A 23712-nucleotide genomic window follows, 5' to 3' on the forward strand; every position below is an offset into this window, starting at 1 on the left:
CTTGAAATTTGTATTCAAAATTCTTTGTGAACCAAAGTGCTCTTCCTTTTTTTTTTGAGGGGCCAAAGTGCTCTTCCTGGGTTGGTGATTTGAATTGAATCGTGGACCTATTCATCCCACCCTCCCTCCCCCGTACCGAAGCAAATGAGAAAGATCCATCCTCCCTCGCTCCCACCGGCGCACGCGTCGACCTGACTGCGCAGCGGGCCCCGCCAGCCCCAGCCCCTGACCCGTCGTCTCATCTCCCGTCCGATAAATAGCCCGTGAATCGGGGAGGTGGTGGTGCCCGGCAACAGCCTCCCCTCGTCCTCGTCCTCGCCTCCTTCGACCCGCGCAAGCGCAAGCGCCCAACCACCACCACCACCACCACCACCTCCACCCACCCCTCGCAAATCCCAGGCCACGCACGTAGCACCACACCACCACTGCCCCCAACAAGCAAGCCAAAACACACACCCGGCACCGAAGCGGAAGCCAAACGGGAATCCGCCAGTGCGGAGCAGAGGACGCCACGCCACGGCCATGGCCACGGACGCCGCGCACCAGGTACGCACCCGCGCCCTCCGATCCGGCCGCCGCACTAGCTACTTTTTCTTTCGGGGGCCGGGGGCTTTCTGCGGCCGGGAGCCCGAGCTCTGCCCGTCCCCGCCCCCCGCGTGGCCTCGATTCCGGGCATTCCGCGCAGCGGGTGCTCGGAATCGGCCCCGCGGCATGCTGCTGTTGCTGGTTACCTCAACTTGTCAAGAAAAACGTCGCTGTTGCCTTCCTGCTGCTGACGAACGAATGCTTCGTTATCTCTGTCTGACAGGAGGCGGTCCAGCAGCCGGACTCGAGGCTCCGGAGCCTCAACCCGGGGCCGATACCCATCCCGGCGGCGCCCAGCTCCAGATCGCTGCTGGAGAAGGTACGTACGCTTTCCGGGTCATGCCGTACGCATCTTCTTCCTGCCCGCTTCCGCTTCCGCTTCCGCTTGCGTTGTTGCGTGCCTGACGGCCTGAATCTGACGGTCATGGGCGGCGCTACCTCCAACCAACTAACCACAGTCCGGAGTACGGCTCCGCACGTTTTTCAGCCACCTAACTTGCTTGTCCTGCGGTTGGGGGAATGTTTGAATTCCTCTCGACATTAGTTTACTTTCCCAATTAAACAAATGCAGTGGCTATCATCAGGCTATCAGCCCGTTTACCCAATCTTCGTGGTGATTCTCTTGATTAAAAAACGTGCGGCTCATTTGCATCTGTACTTTTGCAGAGCACGAGTCCAATTCGTGGTCAGGGTTTGGCAGGCAAACGTTTCACCTTACATGCATTGCTCAGTTTATGTTGTGATTGTGATTGTTTTAATCGATATAGGGTGAATTGATCATCTCCCCAGTTTAGCTTTAAGAAGCTTACATCTTACAAGTTCATATGCCCGTATGCGCTTATACGCTGAGCTGATCTGGAAATCCTTCAGAGCTTGTAAATTTACTTATTGGGATTATCTGCTGTAATAATATATATAGCAAGGCTAAACTAAGGTGAACATCTTCTTAGAATGTTAGCTCGCAATCGGTTTGTTGGATTTGAACTGAAAGGGATTAACGTCCGCACCGTAAGGAAAATAAAGAATTGGAGACATTTTGACTCTGTTCCCCTCATCAGATTTCCCATTGTCTTATTGACAGACCTTCCTTGTATTTCAGGTTTCCGATCAACCAGTAAATCTGGACCTCACAGCCTCGCATCAAAGTGAAAATGACTCCATCTCTACAGTTAGTTCAGTGGAATCAGAGAAGGCGGCTTATGAATTCCTTGCTCAAACTCCTATCAAGTCAACTGATAAACACCTTGTGGAGTTTTCAGAGGCTATGAGAAGTAAGGACACACGCACTTTCAGATGACCCTACGTGAATCCTCTTATATAACAGTTACATATACATATGTTGTGATTTTTACCTGCACTCCAAATAGTGACTGGTGCAATTTTCTCAATTTGAAGCTGTTGCAAAAGCACTGCGACAAGTTGCTGAAGGGAAGGCTGCTGCTCAAGCGGAGGCGGCAGAGTGGAAACGGAAATATGAGTTAGAGACGGCGCAAAAGCAACAAACCAGAATCAAAGGTCAGATTTATACATTTGCAGTTGATGCTTTTACTATTTACAGACAATATCATCCGTTGAGTTCATAGTTGGTTTAATGAAGTGGCGTACTAGTTCAGGTCACTAAACAAATAGTTTCCAGATTCTCAATGATCTGAAATTTACTGTTGGTATTTATCAGCATGTGTTTACAAAAGGAAGCTTTTCTTATGAAAGTACCGTGCAATGCAAATCTAGATGTTTACACACAGATTGATGCCCATGGCTGTTTACAAAAGGAAGCTTTTATTAAATTTGAGTCTTGGGTCATCGCAACGTGCTTCATGTGGTCACACTTTTTATTTTTCCAAAGGGAGTATCATACTAGTATAATTGGATGGATCCCAGAATGGTTAATCCGTATCTTACACCGTGAAATGCATTATGCTCTTTTCCAATGTACTGGAACCCTTGAGAAAAAAATCTAATTGGACTGTTAACCTTGTGCAGACTGTGGCACTTGTACCGATGATAACCTAGGGAAAATGGCCAGCCAACTATCACTTGAGGCACCTGCATCTGATCAAACAGGATGTTGTGGAAACCATGGGATATGTTCACACGAGGTTCTCCAGGACGAAGTTCCTGGACCTAACCCAAGACCTAGTCTCAGTATGGTGGGAAGAAAGGCATCATTTAGACTTTCATGGGGATGCAATGGGAACAAAAACGGCCAGCACAAGCATGACTTTGTTTCCTTTGAAAAAGGAGACATTACAACCGCAGAGCGCAGCAGTAAACAGGTTGAGCCTCTTATTCTGCTTGTTTCATTCTGAAATAAAATGTTGTACCTATTTGATTCGGGAACCTGGAATCACTTGATCAAAGAATTGTCATTGTTAAACATGTCTATCTTTCTTAACAAAGGATGCCTTGGTTTCAGATCTTGCTGAAGTGGGAATCCCGGCCACAAACAGTGCTTTTCATAACCAAACCCAACTCCAACTCTGTTCGTGTTCTCTGTGCTGAAATGGTCAGGTGGGTTCTCTTCTGTATTGCAGCACTGGTTGCCATAGTCTTACTGTCATGTTTATGTGAACCTTATCTGGAACATATTCAAAAAATGTATATTTTCCATGTTTCTGAACTGTGAGTTATTTTGCTGTGCATTCACCACTGCACAAAGCACTTGTCTTCAGTTAAACATGAACTTATCCAAATTATCTTGATATCGCTGATGCAAGCACTTGTTAGATAGGTCATATATGCCATCATGCTATGGCAAAATATGTATTGCACTTGCAGCACTAGAACTCCGATGTGACATTTATTTTACTGCAGATGGCTTAAAGAGCACAAAAATATTAATGTCTTTGTGGAACCGTGGGTTAGCAAGGAACTTCTGACAGACGATTCTAACCACACTGTGCAAACATGGGATAATGGTAAGATAATTTATATCATGTAATGCTGTCCTTTCATGCTGCTCCAGATTAGTTATTTCGGAACATTAGATATAATTAAGAATTAATTTATTATTTCAGATATCCACCAGAGTTTTTTCTGTTTCTGATATTCTTATGAAGGAAGAATGGTCCTGATAACTGAAGCAATCTGAATAAACCTCCTTAAACTAGATATACATGCAAATCATTATTGGCCGAACTGTATACAGTACTAAAACTGTGCGTTTTTTATCTAAAGGTCTAGAATGTGCACATAGGCTGCAGAATAGCTGCAAGTTGTAACCACTAATAACTTAATTCCTGTTGTAGATTTAGGAAGAACCCACCTTTCATTGTAGGATTATATTGGCCAATTTTTTTTATTTTGTTCGTTATTGTGTTTATCTTTTGAGTTCTGTTAGTTTGCTAAATCTTATTACTTAATCTATTCACATAGCACCCCCCCTTTCTCTCCAACTAATTAGAAAATTCTTGATAGACGACGACAAAAAGATGTTGCACAAGAAGGTTGACCTCATTGTAACTCTTGGCGGTGATGGAACTGTTCTATGGGTAAGCAAATACAATTCTTTGATCCACTTTGTAAAGCATCCTTGCAGATTCTTGTATGGGCTTACGCTTTTGTATAATTTTCATATAGGGGCCACCGAGTTATAATTTGTTCCAGAGTGGCTAAATCTACTTCTGTTGTTATTAGTACACCACTTATAATAGTTCTCTGAAGCAATAACTGCCTCCCTGGTCAGGCATTGCAGAGCTTTAGCCTCCTGTCATGTTTTTTGAATATGAAAAGCCTTAAGGGGATAATGCGAACGTAATAGTTTGTTGAAGGTTCACATGCATATTTGGTCAATAATTAATATGCGGTGTACCATTGGCGAACAGCTGAAGTAGAAGGTCTACAGATCTCTCCAGTATTACTAGTTCTTATGGGAGTTGCCACTTCAAAATGGGGAATTCTAGTACAGTTTAATAGCTGTGACGGCTAAGAGTTTCATACTAGTGTGCTATTTTGTTTGACAAAAGTAGATATCTTGTGTGCTATTTCAAGTACAACCATCATTTGGCTGGACAAATTAGATTTTCTGTCAAGAGGAACTAATTGCTTGCCATATTCTTGTTTTGATCTGTAACTTCACGCAAGGCTTAATTTGGTTCAGTTTCTCCTGTATTGCTACTGAAACTGGCTATTGATTTAACCTCTTGACAGGCGGCATCATTGTTCAAAGGACCAGTTCCTCCAGTTGTTGCGTTCGCCATGGGATCACTGGGTTTCATGACACCTTTCCGTATCCTCTATGATCGATTATGAGTGTTTGCTAAATATGCTGCTAAAATTTGATTGTTATATGACGTCTATAGCATTTTTGTTTTAGCTTTTCCCTAGTACTATTCTGTATTTGTGTGAGCTTGTTACACATAGTATATTAAAAAAAATGAAGTTCTATGTTCATACCTAGCTTACATTTTTCTTTCATACAATGATTAGTTGTCGATGTTTGGCTATTCTGACCTATATTTTCAGTAAGCCTAGAACAAAATTGGTCTAAAACCCCCATGCTTGGTAGCTGATAAATAATAAATCAATCACACATGATGGTCTCTATTCTCCTGTTGGCATCAGTTGTCCTTAACCTGTTTTCAGCAAGCGAGCAATACCGTGGTTGCTTGGACAACGTGCTGAAGGGACCTTTCAGCATAACACTGAGAAACCGTCTCCAGTGTCATGTAATCCGTGACGCAGCCAAGGACGAGATCGTGACCGAGGAGCCAATCCTGGTGCTAAACGAAGTTACAATTGACCGCGGAATATCATCCTACCTTACCTACCTGGAATGCTACTGCGACAGCTCATTCGTCACATGCGTACAAGGGGACGGACTCATCATATCAACCACGTCAGGAAGCACAGCGTATTCGTTAGCGGCCGGAGGGTCCATGGTTCATCCGCAGGTATGCCCTACTCTGATTTGCAGCCTTGTGCTCGCATTATTGCAGTAAATTTTGTCATTATTAGTAGTTAGAGCGATGCTTCGCTCCAGATTCATTCTAGTCAGCACAGTGAAGAGGGATGATTGCAGGCTTAGCTCTGTTATCAATTTGTACTTTGCACTGCAACCTCTCCTTTTCGAAGTAGCCTGTGATTGAGGGCTCTCTGACAAAGCAAGAAGTGCAGTTAATCTCTTGTTTTCTACCCATTAAACACTTCACTCTGCCCTCAGATCCAAGCCAATGTCCATCCGAATAAGTTTGCTGTTTTCCCCGTGCCATTTCTCCTGTCCAGCGCTGCTGCTTTGGTTGATTGGTTCCTAACCGTTGGTGTCGTCTATCTGCATCTGCAGGTCCCCGGCATCCTGTTCACGCCGATCTGCCCCCACTCGCTGTCGTTCAGGCCGCTGATCCTGCCGGAGTACGTGACGCTGCGCATCCAAGTGCCCTACAACAGCCGGGGCCACGCGTGGGCGTCCTTCGACGGCAAGGACCGGAAGCAGCTGGCCCCCGGCGACGCGCTCATCTGCAGCATCTCCCCCTGGCCGGTGCCGACGGCGTGCCTCGTCGACTCCACCACCGACTTCCTCCGCAGCATCCACGAGGGCCTCCACTGGAACCTCCGGAAGACGCAGACCCTCGACGGCCCGCGCGACTGATGGGAGTGCTGCTGCGTTGTGTTTGAACTTTGAGGCTTTGAGCTGGGCAATGGCAAGGCGCCCGTGGATTTGTTTGGTTCGTGTCTGTTTACTGTTTACCTGTACAAGTTGGCCGGAGGTGGAGTAGTGGTATGTATACAGTGAGTGGCCACGGGTTCCTTGGGCTTGATGCAATGTATGACAGGTGACAGCACAAGTGGCAAGCGATGTGCTCATGTGGATGTAGTAGATATTCTCAAAAAAAAAAATGTGGATGTAGTAGATGTGGTGGCCATATGGATAATGGAACTGGCAGCAGCTCAGAATGTATGTAGAGAACACACACACGGCATGTATAGTCGCACCCCCCATGATGTGAATGAAATAATACCTTCGTTGGTAAAAAGCGGCAGTGTTTCTCACTGTTTTTCTCCGTTACAGTTTTTTCTCTTTGCAGTTGTGCAACCAGGCAGTTTTTTTCAACACACCAGGCAGTTGAAGGGCAAGGCATGTGTAAAGGTAAGCTTCTTATCTACTGTATTTTCATCAGATTTCTTTTGGTTTAGTTACCAGAGAAGAGTGATTAGCAACAGCATGGGCCAAGAGCATATGTTCTTTCAAATCCGGTACAACAAGAAGCTGACATGAGAAAGACACAAACCAAGGCTAGATTTACTTCCCGTGCGGCCAAAAACACGCACCGTGTTCGTCAGACAAACCTGTCTGAATCACTCCGCGTGGCATTCAGAGCTACTAGCAGTTACAACTTACAACAAAGTGAACTGCCCAAAATCATCATGCTGTTATTTCCACCGCTACCACCAGTAGACTAGACAGGCAGACGGACAGTAACAGCGCCTGTGCGTCGCCGCGCCGCCTCAATTGCCGCCTTCTTCCAAGTTGGATCCCCCCGGGCGGCAGCGAGAACGTGAACTCCTTTGTTGCTTTCCATGCGTCCAACCTACCCCCCTCGCTCACGGGCGCCTCCACCATGCTCCCACCAAAACGCCCAGCTCGCCTCGCCCACTGTACCACTCCCTCACTGTCCATCTACCTCACTAGATCTCTCCATCGCCGTCGATCGCCACCTCCATATCACTCCACCGTTGCCATCCCACTGCCACTCCAACGGTCCAGCCCATCCCATCCCGGCAGCGTCAGAAATGGCGGCTCCGACCACCGTGCTCCTCCTCCTCCTTCTGCTGCTCTGCGTCGTCGTCGGGCCGCGCTCGGCGTACGCGGACGTGCTGCCGGAGCCGGTGAACGAGGAGGTGCTGGGGCTGGTGGTGTTCCGCTCGGCCCTCACCGACCCCTCCGGCGCCCTGGCCGCGTGGGCCGAGTCGGACGCCACGCCCTGCGGCTGGCCGCACGTCGAGTGCGACCCGGCCACCGCCCGCGTGCTCCGCCTGGCGCTCGACGGCCTCGCCCTCTCCTCCGCCTCCGGCCTGCCCCGCGGCCTCGACCGCCTCCCGCGCCTCCAGTCGCTCTCCCTCGCCCGCAACAACCTCTCCGGCGCCCTCCGCCCCGGCCTCTCCCTCCTCCCCTCCCTCCGCCTCCTCGACCTCTCCCGCAACAACCTCCACGGCCCGCTCCCCGACGACCTCCCGCTCCTCGCCTCCCTCCGCTACCTCGACCTTTCATCCAACGCCTTCTCCGGCCCGCTCCCAAGCTCCTTCCCGCCCGCGCTCCGCTTCCTCGTGCTCTCCGGGAACCGCCTCTCCGGCGACGTGCCCGCGGGCCTCGCCGGGAGCCCGCTGTTGCTCCACCTCAACCTCTCCGGGAACGAGCTCTCCGGCGCGCCCGACTTCGCCAACGCGCTCTGGCCACTCTCGCGGCTCCGCGCGCTCGACCTGTCAAGAAACCGCCTCTCCGGCCCTGTGGCGCCCGGCGTCGGCGGGCTGCACAACCTCAAGACCCTCGACCTCAGCGGCAACCGCTTCTCCGGCGCCGTCCCCGAGGACATCGGCCTCTGCCCGCACCTCGGCGCCGTCGACCTCAGCGACAACGCGTTCGACGGCGAGCTCCCGGAGTCCATGGCGCGCCTCGCCTCGCTGGTGCGCCTCTCCGCGTCCGCCAACCGGCTCTCCGGCGCCGTGCCCGCGTGGCTCGGCGGGCTGGCCGCGCTCCAGCACCTCGATTTATCGGACAACGCGCTCACCGGCAACCTGCCGGACTCGCTCGGCGACCTCAAGGACCTCAGCTACCTCAGCCTCTCCAAGAACCGGCTCGCCGGCTCCGTCCCGGAGGCAATGTCCGGCTGCACCAGGCTCGCCGAGCTGCATCTGAGGGGCAACCAGCTCAGCGGCAGCATCCCCGACGCCCTGTTCGACGTCGGGCTGGAGACGCTGGACATGTCGTCGAACGCGCTCACGGGCGTGCTGCCCTCGGGATCCACCAGGCTGGCCGAGACGCTGCAGTGGCTCGACCTATCAGGCAACCAGCTCACCGGCGGTATCCCGGCCGAGATGGCGCTCTTCTTCAACCTCCGCTACCTCAACCTCTCCAGCACTGACCTCCGCACGCAGCTGCCGCCGGAGCTCGGCCTGCTCCGCAATCTGACGGTGCTCGACCTCCGCAGCAGCGGGCTGTGCTGGCCCGTGCCCGGCGACCTCTGCGAGTCCGGCAGCCTCGCCGTGCTCCAGCTCGACGGCAACTCTCTCGCTGGCCCCATCCCCGACAACATCGGGAAGTGCTCCTCTCTCTACCTACTGTAAGATTTCTTAATAAATTTGCTACACTTTGTAAATTAAATTTGACAGATTTTGGGTGACAAAATTTGATTGTTTTGCTGCCATGGCAGGAGCATGGGGCACAACAGTCTGACGGGACCGATACCGGCGGGCATGGGTGAGCTGAAGAAGCTGGAGATTCTGCGGCTGGAGGACAACAACCTCACCGGCGAGATACCGCAGCAGCTGGGCGGGCTGGAGAGCCTCCTGGCGGTGAACATCTCGCACAACCGGCTCGTCGGGCGGCTGCCGGCGTCCGGCGTGTTCCAGAGCCTGGACGCCAGCGCGCTGGAGGGCAACCTCGGCGTGTGCAGCCCGCTGGTCGCCGAGCCGTGCGTGATGAACGTGCCCAAGCCGCTCGTGCTCGACCCCAACGAGTACACGCACGGCGGCAACAATAACGACAGTGACCTCGCGGCGAACGGCGACGGCAGCGGCGGGGAGACGGCGCCGAGGAAACGGCGGTTCCTGAGCGTGTCCGCCATGGTGGCCATCTGCGCGGCGCTGTCCATCGTCCTCGGAGTCGTGGTGATCGCCCTGCTCAACGTGTCGGCGCGGCGGCGGAGGGGTGTCGGAGGCGGCTCCGCGGACGGGCTGTTCCAGGGGAAGGAGCTGGAGCTGGAGAGCAGCGTGGTGTCCGGCAGCTCGACCAAGTCGAGCAAGCTCGCCGCCACGGGGAAGATGGTGACGTTCGGGCCGGGGAGCAGCCTCCGCACGGAGGACTTCGTTGGCGGCGCGGATGCGCTGCTGAGCAAGGCGACGGAGATCGGGCGCGGCGGCGCGTTCGGGACAACGTACCGCGCGTCGGTGGGCGAGGGCCGCGTGGTCGCCGTGAAGAAGCTGTCGACGGCGAGCTTGGTGGAGTCCCGCGACGAGTTCGACCGCGAGGCGCGCGTGCTGGGCAAGGCGCGGCACCCGAACCTGATGCCGCTCAAGGGGTACTACTGGACGCCGCAGCTGCAGCTCCTCGTCACCGACTACGCGCCGCACGGCAGCCTGGAGGGGCGCCTCCACGGCAAGGACGGCGAAGGCGCGGCGTCTTTTCCGCCGCTGACGTGGGCGGAGCGGTTCAGGGTGGTGGCCGGCACGGCGAGGGGGCTGGCGTACCTGCACCAGTCGTTCCGGCCGCCGGTGATCCACTACAACCTGAAGCCGAGCAACATCCTGCTGGACTCGCGGTGCAACCCGCTGATCGCCGACTTCGGGCTGGCGCGGCTGCTCCGGAAGCCGAAGCAGCAGCAGCAGCCGGACGGCAACGGCGGCGTGGGCGCGATGGGCAGCTGCCGGTTCATGCAGAGCGCGGCCATGGGGTACGCGGCGCCGGAGCTGGCGTGCAGCAGCCTGCGCGTGAACGAGAAGTGCGACGTGTACGGGTTCGGCGTGCTGGTGCTGGAGCTGGTGACGGGGCGGCGGGCCGTGGAGTACGGCGAGGACGACGTGGCCGTGCTGACCGACCAGGTGCGTGTGGCGCTGGAGCAGGGGGCGGGCGTGGACGACGACGGCGCGGCGGCGGAGCGGTTGGTGGACCCGGCGCTGCGCGGCGAGTTCCCGGAGGAGGAGGCGCTGCCGGTGCTGAAGCTGGGCGTGGTGTGCACGTCGCAGATCCCGTCGAACCGGCCGTCCATGGCGGAGGTGGTCCAGATCCTGCAGGTCATCCGGGCCCCCTCGCTGCCCGGCTGCACGGCGCAACTCTTCTGACACGTCAAAGTACGACGACCAGCCAGAGCCCAGAGGTAGGGGAGGGAGATCCATTGATTGTCATGCAGACGTACGTAGGGAGTACCATGTCCATGCATGCATAGATCCGCGAGTAGTACGTGCCGACGTGCATTGCTGCTCTCTATTGTGCGTGTTCGTGTCACGTGTTTGCTACTAGTGAAAATTAATCAGTTACTATTGAGGTCCCGGCGTGCACCTCTTGTACGTATACAGTGTGTCGTGCTACCCTTTTCTCTTCTTGTGCTTTTGGATGTCAAAATGTGAGTGATGAGAGGCATTATTTTTCTACTGCTTGAAAGCGATGTCGCTAGCTTAGCTCTCGTGACTCTTGTCCCCGGTCGAGCTGTAACGGGAAGTTGGCTTACGTGTTGGAATGCGCAACACAACACCGTTATCTCTTCTCATCTGGGAGTTACTTTGTTCGTTCCTTGTTGACTGTTGCTACAGCAGGAGCTGCATGTGAGCGCACATCCAAGAGCATGCGTGAACTCCGGGTCCGCCGTGGATAGATTTCTTATGAATGTATCTATGCATTCACCGTTTGCTTGCTGTTGGACGTGTTTGGGGCCCTGCCCTGCACGGGATCTTAGATTGGATTTTCATTTATGGACCGGAGGCTTGGCATTTTGCAGCATTGCTATAGCACCTTCCATTGCCGTGTGCACTGATTCTCTCTCTAGCTTCATCTTGTCCATAGGGGTATGCATAAAAGTCCAAAACAAACATTGAATTGAATTTGTAGGCGGAAGCTAAACCAAACCCCCAACTCTGAATCCCTGAAATCAGCACACTAAACTTTCTAATCCCGGTCTATTTTCAACCTTGAGGGGAATTCGCTGGTATTTGCTGCATTGGGCCGGCCCAGTAGCGCAGTCGTTCATGCACGCGCACTAATTTGGTTCTCATAGTTTTTTTTTTCATTTTTCATTTTTACACATGTCTATTTTTTTATATATTTTCATCGCACACATTAAATATTTTTAACGCACTACACGAACACTCTTTTACATGGTTAACCAATTTTAAATTTGCATACACTTTTTCAAACACATGTCACGTATATTCTGTTACGGTTATGACACATTTTTTTTACAACACTCAAGCATATTTTTTTACATTTTGCAAAAAGTGTTTGCACTTTTAAATTTTGTTCAGGTTTCATAAAAAAATGTGTTTCCAAAGGTGTTTGCACTTTAAAATTTTGTTCAGGTTTAAGAAAATGTTTATGTTTCAAAAGGTGTTCTCTTTTTGAAAGTTGCTGGTTTTATAAAACTATTTTAAATTTTCAAAAACACACTTTATAAAATGTTCAAAGAATTCAGAAATAAATATGTTTTCAATACTTGTTTGATCATAAAAAAGTTTTCAAAGTTTGACGCTTTGGTTTTTGATTAAATATTTTTTGCCTCTTATTATGTAAGTCATAGTCGTCTGCTGTAGTGGCTAGAGAAATCAAGTCAACCCTACCAGGTCCAAAGTTCAACTCCACATCATGTTTTTCTCTCTTGGATTTATTACGTCGCGCGTTAAGAAATAGAAAGAAAGAATTTTTATTGCACATGATAAGAAAAAAAAAACTCGCTTTATGTCTGATGGTCCGACCCAGTCGAGTCCGCAGCCAACAATCCGAAACATTTTTAAAAACATTATTTACGAAATAATTTATGAAAATCCAAAAACATTATTCAACAAATGCGACACAATTCTGAAAATTCGAGAAAAACAATAGCATGTGAATAACTGTTGTAATTCTGAACATTTTTTGACAAATGTGATTTTTTTGAAATTGCGAACAGGTTTTTAAAATGCGAACAGAATTTCAGAATTCCAAATATTAAAAAAACACAAAATGAATTAAATTCGTGCTAAAAATATAAAACATGAACATCTTTTAACTTCTGAACAATTTTTTAACCTTCACGAATTCTTCTTGTGTTATAGTGGACCGGCCCAAATTCTTGTCCGTGAGAGTAGCTGGTTATCCCGGCCGGGATTGTAGTATTTCCAGTGTGCCAAACAAGTCTAGGGTCTAAAACAGACTGGGATTACAAGTTCAGAGTGCCAATTTTCAGGATTCAAAGTTTAGGGTTTGATTTAGCTTTTGTCTACAACTTCAAGGTTTATTTTGAACTTTTTCCGGTATGGAATATACGGTATGTCATGTGTCTCCTACTGAAACTAATTACTTAAGGTCCCAGCACACTGTGTCGTGTTACTTTTTCTTTTATTGACACGTTCTTTCGCTTTTGAATGCCAGAATGTGATTCATGATGCATTCTCTTCGCCAGGGCACTCGCAATGCTGCTATCTTAGCACAGTTAGATAAATACTAGCGGGTAGAGGCGCGGTGGCACGCCGAGCCCATCATGAAGCCCATGTATGGGGACGATGATGCGCTGGCGGAGCGTGTGGTGGACCTGGTTCTGCATGGCGAGTTCTGGAGGAGGACAGGGGCGGAGCCAGGGGGGACGAGCAGGGGCCTGCCCCCCCAACAATCAACAATTTTAGTAGGAGCAATGAGTAATTACCAACGAGATTCGATCAATATACGTACTCGGCCCCCCCTATACTCCAATCCTGGCTCCGCCACTGGAGGAGGAGGCGCTGTCGGAGGAGTACCCGGCTCTCATTTCACTTCGCTTCAGTCTCCGTCTCTTCTCCTCCTTTTCTCCAATATGTTCTTCCGATCTCTGTCCATCATGTCCCCCGCGAGCAGCACCACGGGGAGCACCGGGGACCAACAACCCGGGCGGGTGAGCAACACCACAGGGCGGCTCCGGCGGCCATCAGCCCAGGCGGGCTAGAACCACCAAGCGGAGCCCCAGCGGCCAGCAGCCCGGAGGGTGAGCAGCACCATGGAGTGGCTCCGGCGGCCAGCAGCCCGGGCGGTGCCAGATGCGCCCGTGAGCAGCAGCCTGGGCGGCGCGAGATGCAGCAACTGCTACTTGCAGCCGGCCATGGCCGCCGCAGCCACGGCCAGAGCAACGCCGGCAGACCAGCACATCGGCTTGGGTGATACTACATTTTTTTATATGAAATGGAAACGTTTTTTTGAGACAATTTTTTTGAGACTAGGAAATAGTAGAAACTTGATATTTATGTACAGTTATCGATGGGCCCAGAAATTTCGCAAAGCCCATGGCCCGATTGGCGCGCAGGCGTTTGTCCGGGCCAGCCCTCCGACTCCGATTCTCCCCGACCAGGCGGGGGACGGTTCAAAATAGTCGATGCCCTAGCGGAACAGAAGACGCGGTACCCTAAAAAAAAACAGGAGACGGGCGGAGACGGAGGCGACCGCCGCCCCGACGCCCCGCCGCACCCCCGACGCTCCGCCGCCCCGACGCACCCCCGAGACTCCGACGCTCCGCCGCCCCGTCGCCCCTCCGACGCTTCGCCGCCCCGACGCACCTCCGACACTCCGCCGCTTCGCCGCCCCGACGCACCTCCGACACTCCGCCGCCTCGACGCACACCCAACACTCTGCCGCCCGACGCTCCGTCGCTCCGCCGCCTCCTCGACGCCAGTCCTCGTCCTGCAGGCTGTCATTCTCCCCCAGGTAAAGCCCTCACCTCTTCTCCCCTTCCCTCCTCTCCTAGGGTAGGGTTTTTGCTTTGTCGGCCTCGGCATGACCACGTACCTGTGACGGTCTTCTACCGTTGATCAGGGTTATGAGGAAGAAATTGAGCTATGGTTTGAGCTCTATATGGGGAGAGAGGAGTATATGCTACTGGTTTTTGCTCATCAAACTTAGGAATTGCATTCTAGGTCCCTTAGTAATGGATTTTAGGAATTGGGTTTTCATCTCTCTCTCATAAGTTCTGCCATTCTCTTCCCAAAATGTATTTCCTTCATGTTGAGCTTTCAAATTGAAAGCAGATGTTATGGCTGTTTTTTTTTTTTTTGAATCTGAAGCTATTGTTCAGTAGTGTGCTGAATCTCTGTTTCAGTCTCAACTTTTGCTGCATGTTGATTTTCTAATCTCTGGGATGGAAGTGCTGAACTGGAAGCTCCATTTGGTCCCACTGTCTTCAGTAGTTCACTCAAAGCCATCACAGCTGTTTGAACTGTATCAATCAGTGTCCATACTGTCCTGTTTAGTACTCCCTCTGTAAACTAATATAAGAGTGTTTAGATTACTACTTTAGTGATCTAAACGCTCTTATATTAGTTTATGGAGGGAGTATATGCTACCAAATATCCATTCTCCACTATAAACTGTATGTTTAGAATATAATAGAGATTTCTAGAATTGGGTATGGGGTAGCCGGGGCAAAGAAAGAAGAGAGACAGTAAAAAGGACAACAAGTGTAACAATGCAGTACATGGGCAAGCATCACGAGCCTCTAGATCTTCATAACTACGGTTCATCTGGTCCCTGTGATAACTGAATATCATCGACAGCTGCTGTCCTGACAGTACTTGTCTCCCACTTGCTGCTTGTTTTTACCGCCATCACCACCCCCAAGCTAGGTAGTAGCAATGGCCACACATCCATGGCTCTGTGAATGGTCAGGAAAGAGTTATGCTTGTTTATTCCTGTCCTTTGAAATGCTTATCTGTTCTGTGCCCCGAATGCCTGAATCTTGGGGAACCCTGAAGTTTCGAGTTTGTTTGTAGTCTGAATTTTAAGAGATGCTTCAACTTGTTGTAGAATTCATTTGTGAACCCATCGGTTATTCGGCGATCTGTTGATTGCAGAGACAATCTCCCCCCAAAGAGAAAGACGCTCAGACGAACCGGATTGTATAATTGGGGACTAGGATTTAACGTTGGGAGGGATAAACTGTGCTGCGCTGCCCAAACAGGCTGCTGGTAAAGTAGGTCGTGGCACCATCAGGCTGATCAACTGCAGCTTGTTTTTGCCCTTGTCGTAATGCTCGACCCCATCAGCTACCAAGACCTTGATTTTAATTTTTCCGAGCATGACAGTTTGTGTGTTGCGTGAAAGTTGTCATCCCCAGAGAGAGACACACCCAGGATGACAGCTTAGCTCTTCTTCTCCAAGCAGCAATTTGCCAAAGAATGGGTTGCTGAGATTTTTTATTCTCGCAAAGAACGTTCCAGAGCAGTTAACCGCCTGCATTCTTCCACCGCATATCCAGATAATTAACCACGTGTTTGTTCCTTCTTCAGTAGTTCCTGCAAGCTAGAGTTCCCAGCCAGTGATTCTCGAACCGGAAGATCCTGCTCCTCGGAGTGTCCTTGTTCAAGTCCACGACAACAGGAGTGTGATCAGAATCAGATGTTACATCAGGGATCGATGGTCCAGTTTCCAGGCAGCACTGCATTGACCACTACCAGGACACGATCCAGCAGCTTGATACAGGGTGGTGAAGCTCCTGTTGGTGATCTCAATATCATCTAAATTAGCATATTGTTTGATCCACTCATTGAAATCCTCCATGACTACTGTCCGGTTGATTGATTCGCCCTCTTGATTTTTCATACTCATGCCGATACATGTTGAAATCCCCCACTAGCTTAATTAGCATCCAAAGGACCATTGACTGCATTGGCAACTTGCTCCAAATTAAAGCCTGAAAGAACAAGAACTCTCCCCTTTGAAAATTAAAGAATCACAAGGCGCAGCGCACATATATATATGGTTGCGAGTATAGCCGAGCCATTGTTGCTGGTAGAGGAAAACTGCTCTGCGCAGGAGAAGAACCTGACTCTCGACGGATCAGGGGAGCTCCAGTCCAGAGCTTGTAGGCCGCCGCTGGAGTCAAACCTCCCCTTCCCTTTTCTGGCACAGCAACAGGGTCCGGAGGTCGACGGAAGCCGCATCACCTCCCTGTCCGATGAGAGGGATCTAAGAGTAGGCGTTCCCGGCCGGGCAGCCGTGGCAGAAAGCCGCGGGATGAGGACCGCGTCGAGGGCCTGGAGGCCGAGCCCAGACCGACGCCTCCGGGGCGGGCTCGTGGCATGGTAGCCAGCGCGGGGAAGGCGCAGCGGATGGGCCCGTACCGTAGGGGAGCCAGTGGTCTTCCAAGAAGGCACTGTCTGGCCGTCCCCCACCGCGACACGGGTGAGCGAACGGTGAGGCGCAAGCCCAATGCTCGCTCGCCGGCCAGAGGTTCCAGCCTTCCAGGAGGAGGCGCCCGTTAAGCCAACTCCAGAGTCCAGACCCAAGATGCCCACCGAGATGGAGTAGCGGAGTGCAGGCGGTGCAGGATCTTCAAGAGGACAAGAGTCGTTTTGCGTGGCGAGGTCCTTGGCCTGGCAAACCAGCTCGAGCGAATTGCGAATTGCATCTTGCACCAAACAGCATTTGTCAGCGTCTCCAAGAGCACCAACTTCCCAGTTAACGATCCTCTTGATGCATGGTAGAGTCAAAGCTGTCAGGTGAGAAAACAAGAAATAACTTAACTGTTTAGTGGCAGCCATATGATCAAAAGGAAATTTCTTGATAAATGGCTTTACTAAAAATCAGTCGACTGATTTTTAGTCAAGTCTCAGTCGATTTGTTGACCCTGAGATCTTTGTGTTACTTTAAGATCTGTGCAGCCCTGTTGTTTCGTGTAAATCAGCCCATTCTTTTTTTCGTCGGGGCTGGCCGGGGGGTCTTTTTCTTTGTGTGTTGAGCTTTATTTCGCCTGTTGTTCTAAAAGGTTAGGTCCGTTTCTTTTTGATTTTTGATTTTTTTCCTACAGGAAAGGAACTAACAGATAGAGTGAAGTGACTTGTGTGTGCTTTTTTGTTCTTAGTTAGTAGCAGTATTAGTTCATAGGCCTTTTTTTTTTCTCTACCATTATTTTTATTTTTTATTTATTTTTCATTTTGTTTTTTCTCTGTTTAGGTTCATACAGGAGTTACTCACTGGCCGTTAGATGGTTGTTGCTTCAAGATCTATGCAGCTATGTCTCTCTTATATTGAAATCAATTGCTTAGGTGCGCGATGGGCCAATTTCCTTTTCTTTTGTTGTTTCTTTTCTCTCGTCTCGGTCAAATATGCGCTATGGGTTGGGCTTGAGAGGTTTCTTTTTTTTGTCTAGTTTTGGGCTTAATTTTTGGACCTTGGTTTTCAGGGTCAGAAGTGGACGTTTGAAACCAAAGCTGCAGGAGGCTCGTATACTAGGGTGAGGCTTGACAGAGCGCTCGGTTCAGCCGAGTGGTGCGCACAATTTCCCCTTGCTGTGGTAGAACATCTGACTGTTGCAACCTCTGATCATTCCCCTCTTTTGCTAAAGCTCGATCCACCAACTAGAAGGCCGGTACAGGAAAGGCAGTTACGTTATGAATGCATGTGGGACACGCACCCTGAGTTAGTCCCCACGGTCCAGCATGCATGGGTGGCAAACGGCCCTAATCTAACGGTGGCCGAGGTTCGTGCGAACCTAGAATCCTTGTCTAACAACTTAGGCGAGTGGAGTAAGTCAACTTTTGGCAATGTCAAGGCTGAAATAAGAAGGCTAAAGAAGGACTTACAACGGCTCAGAAGTAACCCGCTCAGAGTAGGCCTGAGCCATGTAGGGATCAAAATTAATGATCGTCTAATTGAGCTCTATCTGCGTGAGGAGGTGATGTGGCGCCAAAGGTCCAGGGTGGAGTGGCTATCTGCAGGTGACAGGAATACACACTTTTTCCACCTTCAGGCGTCGATGCGACGGCCAAAAAATCCGATTAAAGCTCTACAGAAACAAGATGGGCAACTAACAGAGGATCTCACGGAGATGCAGCAACTTGCCCAAGAATTCTATAAAAATCTCTACACTTCCGAAGGAGTGGAAGGAGTAGATGATGTTCTCTAGCATGTACCTTCGAAAGTGACAGCTGCTATGAACGAGTCTCTCATGGCACCTTACAAGGAGGAAGAAGTGAAGAAGGCGTTGTTCCAAATATTCCCTACTAAGGCGCCCGGCCCCGATGGGTTTCCGACGCACTTTTTTCAGCGCCATTGGGATATATGTGGAGCTTCGGTTACAAGAGCAGTATTGAGCATAGTCAGGGGGAGGAGAGCCCGACCTGTGTTAACGACACAATGTTGGTTTTAGTCCGAAAGGTATCGAATCACACCCTGTTATCTCAATTTCGACCGATAAGCCTATGCAATGTCTTTTATAAGATAGCTTCGAAGGTACTAGCCAACCGTCTAAAGTCAATACTTCCAGACATTATCTCAGAGGAACAGTCTGCCTTTGTTCCTGGAAGGCTTATTTCTGATAATATTATCTCAGCATATGAGTGTTTGCATTTTATGAAAAGGAACCGGTCAAAGAAAAATAACCACTGTGCGCTCAAGCTCGACATGATGAAGGCATATGATAGAGTTGAATGGAATTACTTGGAAGCAATTATGAAGAAGTTGGGCTTTGCTGCACAATGGTATCCATTGTCATGAACATGGTCAGAACAGTCTCTCTTTCATTCTTGTTTAATGGAAGTAAGTTGGAGGAGTTCAAACCAACTCGAGGTATCCGTCAGGGAGATCCTATCTCTCCATACCTTTTCTTGCTGGCAGCAGAGGGCCTTTCGTGCCTCTTGAAATCTCAAAATGAATCATCCCAACTCAACGGCATTAAGGTGGCGCCATTGGCACCATCGGTGAACCATCTTTTCTTCGCGGATGATAGCCTGCTGTTTTTCAAGGCTAGTGTAGATGGAACGGATGAGGTGTCACACCTTTTGGATACATATTGCAGGGCCTCGGGCCAAAGGATTAATAGGGAAAAATCTTCTATTTTCTTCAGCAAGGGATGCCCCTAGATTGTGAGAGACGTAGTTAAGGGATGCTTACAGGTTCCCAATGAGTCTTTAAGCGACAGATATCTTGGCATGCCCACAGATGTGGGACACTCAAAGAGGGGAACATTCAAATATTTGAGTGACCGAGTATGAGACAAGGTAAAGGGATGGATGGGAAAGTGTTTATCAGCTGGTGGCAAGGAAGTACTTATCAAGTCAGTTTCCCAAGCGATCCTTGTTTACTCGATGTCTTGCTTGAAGCTGCCAAGAGGTTTATGCGGATCACATAAACTCCATCATTAGAAAATTTTGGTGGGGCCGCAAACAGGGACAGAGGAAGCCATCTTGGGTTTCATGGGAGGTCATGACTAGGACAAAGTACTTGGTGTTGGGTAACGTAGTAATTTCAAAAAAATTCCTACGCACACGCAAGATCATGGCGATGCATAGCAACGAGAGGGAAGAGTGTTGTCTACGTACCCTCGTAGAACGTTCGCAGAAGCGTTGTATCAACGTGGTTGATGTAGTCGTACGTCTTCACGATCCGACCGATCCAAGTACCGAAAGCACGACACCTCCAAGTTCTGCACACGTTCGGCTCGGTGACGTCCTCGCCTTCTCGATCCAGCAAGAAGGGCGAAGTAGTAGATGAGTTCTGGCAGCACGACGGCGTGGTGACGGTGTTGGTGAAGAACAATCTCGGCAGGGCTTCGCCTAAGCACTACGAAAACTATGACGGAGGATAAACTAGAGGGGACGGGGTTGCTGGCACACGGCTTGGTGTTTCTTGATGTGTCTTTGGTGCTAGCCCTACCCCTCTATTTATATGTTGAGCCCTGGGGTCGAAACTTGGAGTAAAAGCCTCCTCAAAGTCGGTTTCACCCGAAAGGCAAGAGTCCTTCTCGGACTCCAGGGCTAGACGCCAGGGTTCCCGGCGTCTACCCCCTAGACGCCAGGGTTCCTGGCGTCTAGCCTCTGGTCTCCGCAAAACTTCCTTTTGCACTTTCCAAAAGCCTCGTGGGCTTTCCCCTTTGGTCCAGATAAAGTGTTCTCGTGCCCAAACATTTTGGGAAACATCCGGAACCCCTTCCGGTGAATTCTGGAACCCTTCCGGAGATCAAACACTACTATCCACATATCAATCTTTACTTCTGGACCATTCCGGAGTTCCTCGTCATATCTGTGATCTCATCCAAAACTCCGAACAACATTCGGTCACCAACATACATAACTCACATAGTACTATATCGTCAACGAACGTTAAGCGTGCGGACCCTACGGGTTCGAGAACTATGTAGACATGACCGAGACACCTCTCTGGTTAATAACCAATAGCGGGACCTGGATGCCCATATTAGCTCCTTCATATTCTACGAAGATCTTTATCGGTCAGACCGCATAACAACATACGTTGTTCCCTTTGTCATCGGTATGTTACTTGCCCGAGATTCGATCGTCGGTATCTCAATACCTAGTTCAATCTCGTTACCGGCAAGTCTCTTTACTCGTTCCGTAATACATCATCCCGCAACTAACTCATTAGTTGCAATGCTTGCAAGGCTTATAGTGATGTGCATTACCGAGTGGGCCCAGAGATACCTCTCCGACAATCGAGTGACAAATCCTAATCTCGAAATACGCCAACCCAACAAGTACTTTGGAGACACCTGTAGAGCACCTTTATAATCACCCAGTTACATTGTGACGTTTGGTGGCACACAAAGTGTTCCTCCGGTAAACGGGAGTTGCATAATCTCATAGTCATAGGAACATGTATAAGTCATGAAGAAAGCAATAGCAACAAAACTAAACGATCAAGTGCTAAGCTAACGGAATGGGTCAAGTCAATCACATCATTCTCCTAATGATGTGATCCCGTTAATCAAATGACAACTCATGTCTATGGTTAGGAAACTTAACCATCTTTGATCAACGAGCTAGTCAAGTAGAGGCATACTAGTGACACTCTGTTTGTCTATGTATTCACACATGTATTATGTTTTCGGTTAATACAATTCTAGCATGAATAATAAACATTTATCATGAAATAAGGAAATAAATAATAACTTTATTATTGCCTCTAGGGTATATTTCCTTCAGTCTCCCATTTGCACTAGAGTCAATAATCTATATCACATCGCCATGTGATTTAACATCAATAGTTCACATAACCATGTGATTAACACCCATAGTTCACATCGTCATGTGACCAACACCCAAAGGGTTTACTAGAGTCAATAATCTAGTTCACATCGCTATGTGATTAACACCCAAAGAGTACTAAGGTGTGATCATGTTTTGCTTGTGAGAGAAGTTTAGTCAACGGGTCTGCAACATTCAGATCCGTATGTATTTTGCAAATTTCTATGTCAACAATGCTCTACATGGAGCTACTCTAGCTAATTGCTCCCACTTTCAATATGTATCCAGATTGAGACTACTTAGAGTCATCTGGATCAGTGTCAAAACTTGCATCGTCGTAACTCATTACGACGAACCTTTTGTCACCTCCATAATTGAGAAACATATCCTTACTCCAGTAAGGATAATTTTGACCAATGTCCAGTGATCTACTCCTAGATCACTATTGAACTCCCTTGCCAAACTCAGGGCAGGGTATACAATAGGTCTGGTACACAGCATGGCATACTTTATAGAACCTATGGCTGAGGCATAGGGAATGACTTTCATTCTCTTTCTATCTTCTGCCGTGGTCGGGCTTTGAGTCTTACTCAATTTCACACCTTGTAACACAGGCAAGAACTCTTTCTTTGTCCGTTCCATTTTGAACTATTTCAAAATCTTGTCAAGGTATGTATTCATTGAAAAAACTTATCAAGCGTCTTGATCTATCTCTATAGATCTTGATGCTCAATATGTAAGCAGCTTCACCGAGGTCTTTCTTTGAAAAACTCCTTTCAAACATTCCTTTATGCTTCGCAGAATAATTCTACATAATTCTACATTATCTCCGATCAACAATATGTCATTGACATATAGTTATCAGAAATGCTGTAGTGCTCCCACTCACTTTCTTGTAAATATAGGCTTCACCGCAAGTCTGTATAAAACTATATGCTTTGATCAACTTATCAAAGCATATATTCCAACTCCGAGATGCTTGCACCAGTCCATAGATGGATCGCTGGAGCTTGCATATTTTGTTAGCACCTTTAGGATTGACAAAACTTTCTTGTTGCATCATATACAACTCTTCTTTAATAAATCCATTGAGGAATGTAGTTTTGTTTATCCATTTGCCAGATTTCATAAAAATGTGGCAATTGCTAACATGATTCAGACAGACTTAAGCATAGATACGAGTGAGAAACTCTCATCATAGTCAACACCTTGAACTTGTCGAAAACCTTTTGCGACAATTCTAGCTTTGTAGATAGTAACACCACTATCAGCGTCCGTCTTCCTCTTGAAGATCCATTTAATCTCAATGGCTCGTCGTTCAATGGGCAAGTCAATCAAAGTCCATACTTTGTTCTCATACATGGATCTCATCTCCGATTTCATGGCCTCAAGCCATTTCGCGGAATCTGGGCTCATCATCGCTTCCTCATAGTTCGTAGGTTCATCATGATCTAGTAACATGACCTCCAGAACAGGATTACCGCACCACTCTGGTGTGGATCTCACTCTGGTTTACCTACGAGGTTTCGGTAGTAACTTGATCTGAAGTTACATGATCTTCATCATTAGCTTCCTCACTAATTGGTGTAGTAGTCACAAGAACAGATTTCTGTGATGAACTACTTTCCAATAAGGGAGCAGGTACAGTTACCTCATCAAGTTCTACTTTCCTCCCACTCACTTCTTTCGAGAGAAACTCCTTCTCTAGAAAGGATCCATTCTTAGCAACGAATGTCTTGCCTTCGGATCTGTGATAGAAGGTGTACCTAATGGTCTCCTTTGGGTATCCTATGAAGACACATTTCTCCGATTTGGGTTCAAGCTTTATCAGGTTGAAGCCTTTTCACATAAGCATCGCAACCCCAAACTTTAAGAAACGACAACTTAGGTTTCTTGCCAAACCATAGTCCATACGGTGTCGTCTCAACGGATTTAGATGGTGCCCTATTTAACGTGAAGGCAGCTGTCTCTAATGCATAACCCCAAAACGATAGTGGTAGATCGGTAAGAGACATCATAGATCGCACCATATCTAATAAAGTACGGTTATGACGTTCGGACACACCATTACACTGTGGTGTTCCAGGTGGCGCGAGTAGTGAAACTATTTCACATTGTTTTAACTGAAGGCCAAACTCGTAACTCAAATATTTTACTTCTGCGATCATATCGTAGAAGCTTTTATTTTTGTTACGATGATTCTCCACTTCACTCTGAAATTCTTTGAACTTTTCAAATGTGTCAGACTTGTGTTTCATCAAGTAGATATACTCATATCTGCTCAAA

At 48.9% G+C, this 23712-nt stretch overlaps 3 protein-coding genes across 3 annotated transcripts; all 3 read left to right on the plus strand.

The window, feature by feature from the left end:
• The first annotated feature begins 293 nt into the window (after positions 1-293).
• LOC123063491 (probable NAD kinase 1) lies at positions 294-6591 on the plus strand. The gene is made up of 11 exons (XM_044487289.1): positions 294-546; positions 809-904; positions 1685-1856; positions 1981-2100; positions 2569-2861; positions 3002-3096; positions 3400-3503; positions 4003-4076; positions 4735-4813; positions 5170-5477; positions 5867-6591. The coding sequence occupies exons 1-11, from the start codon at positions 523-525 to the stop codon at positions 6170-6172; spliced, it is 1671 nt and encodes a 556-aa protein (XP_044343224.1). The 5' UTR covers positions 294-522; the 3' UTR covers positions 6173-6591.
• A 478-nt stretch (positions 6592-7069) lies between these two features.
• Positions 7070-10807, plus strand: LOC123063492 (probably inactive leucine-rich repeat receptor-like protein kinase At3g28040). The gene is made up of 2 exons (XM_044487291.1): positions 7070-8861; positions 8952-10807. Exons 1-2 carry the CDS (start codon positions 7102-7104, stop codon positions 10576-10578), a joined length of 3387 nt encoding a protein of 1128 aa, XP_044343226.1. The 5' UTR covers positions 7070-7101; the 3' UTR covers positions 10579-10807.
• A 2647-nt stretch (positions 10808-13454) lies between these two features.
• On the plus strand, positions 13455-19409 carry LOC123057264 (uncharacterized). The gene is made up of 3 exons (XM_044480334.1): positions 13455-13611; positions 13758-14155; positions 17628-19409. The coding sequence occupies exons 1-3, from the start codon at positions 13455-13457 to the stop codon at positions 18348-18350; spliced, it is 1278 nt and encodes a 425-aa protein (XP_044336269.1). The 3' UTR covers positions 18351-19409.
• The last annotated feature ends 4303 nt before the right edge of the window (positions 19410-23712 follow it).

Source organism: Triticum aestivum, chromosome 3A (assembly GCF_018294505.1).
Source record: "Triticum aestivum cultivar Chinese Spring chromosome 3A, IWGSC CS RefSeq v2.1, whole genome shotgun sequence".
In the NCBI taxonomy this organism is placed as follows: Eukaryota; Viridiplantae; Streptophyta; class Magnoliopsida; order Poales; family Poaceae; genus Triticum; species Triticum aestivum.

Excerpts from the sequence above, each read along its gene's own strand:
- LOC123063491 (XM_044487289.1), top strand. The coding sequence starts at position 523 with ATGGCCACGGACGCCGCGCACCAG. Across the intron at positions 1,857-1,980 it reads GTTTTCAGAGGCTATGAGAA|CTGTTGCAAAAGCACTGCGA; the intron begins GTAAGGACACAC and ends CTCAATTTGAAG. Across the intron at positions 2,862-3,001 it reads CAGAGCGCAGCAGTAAACAG|ATCTTGCTGAAGTGGGAATC; the intron begins GTTGAGCCTCTT and ends CCTTGGTTTCAG.
- LOC123063492 (XM_044487291.1), top strand. The coding sequence starts at position 7,102 with ATGCGTCCAACCTACCCCCCTCGCTCACGGGCGCCTCCACCATGCTCC. Across the intron at positions 8,862-8,951 it reads TGCTCCTCTCTCTACCTACT|GAGCATGGGGCACAACAGTC; the intron begins GTAAGATTTCTT and ends CTGCCATGGCAG.
- LOC123057264 (XM_044480334.1), top strand. The coding sequence starts at position 13,455 with ATGGAGTGGCTCCGGCGGCCAGCAGCCCGGGCGGTGCCAGATGCGCCC. Across the intron at positions 13,612-13,757 it reads AGACCAGCACATCGGCTTGG|GCGTTTGTCCGGGCCAGCCC; the intron begins GTGATACTACAT and ends ATTGGCGCGCAG. Across the intron at positions 14,156-17,627 it reads AGGCTGTCATTCTCCCCCAG|GGTCAGAAGTGGACGTTTGA; the intron begins GTAAAGCCCTCA and ends CTTGGTTTTCAG.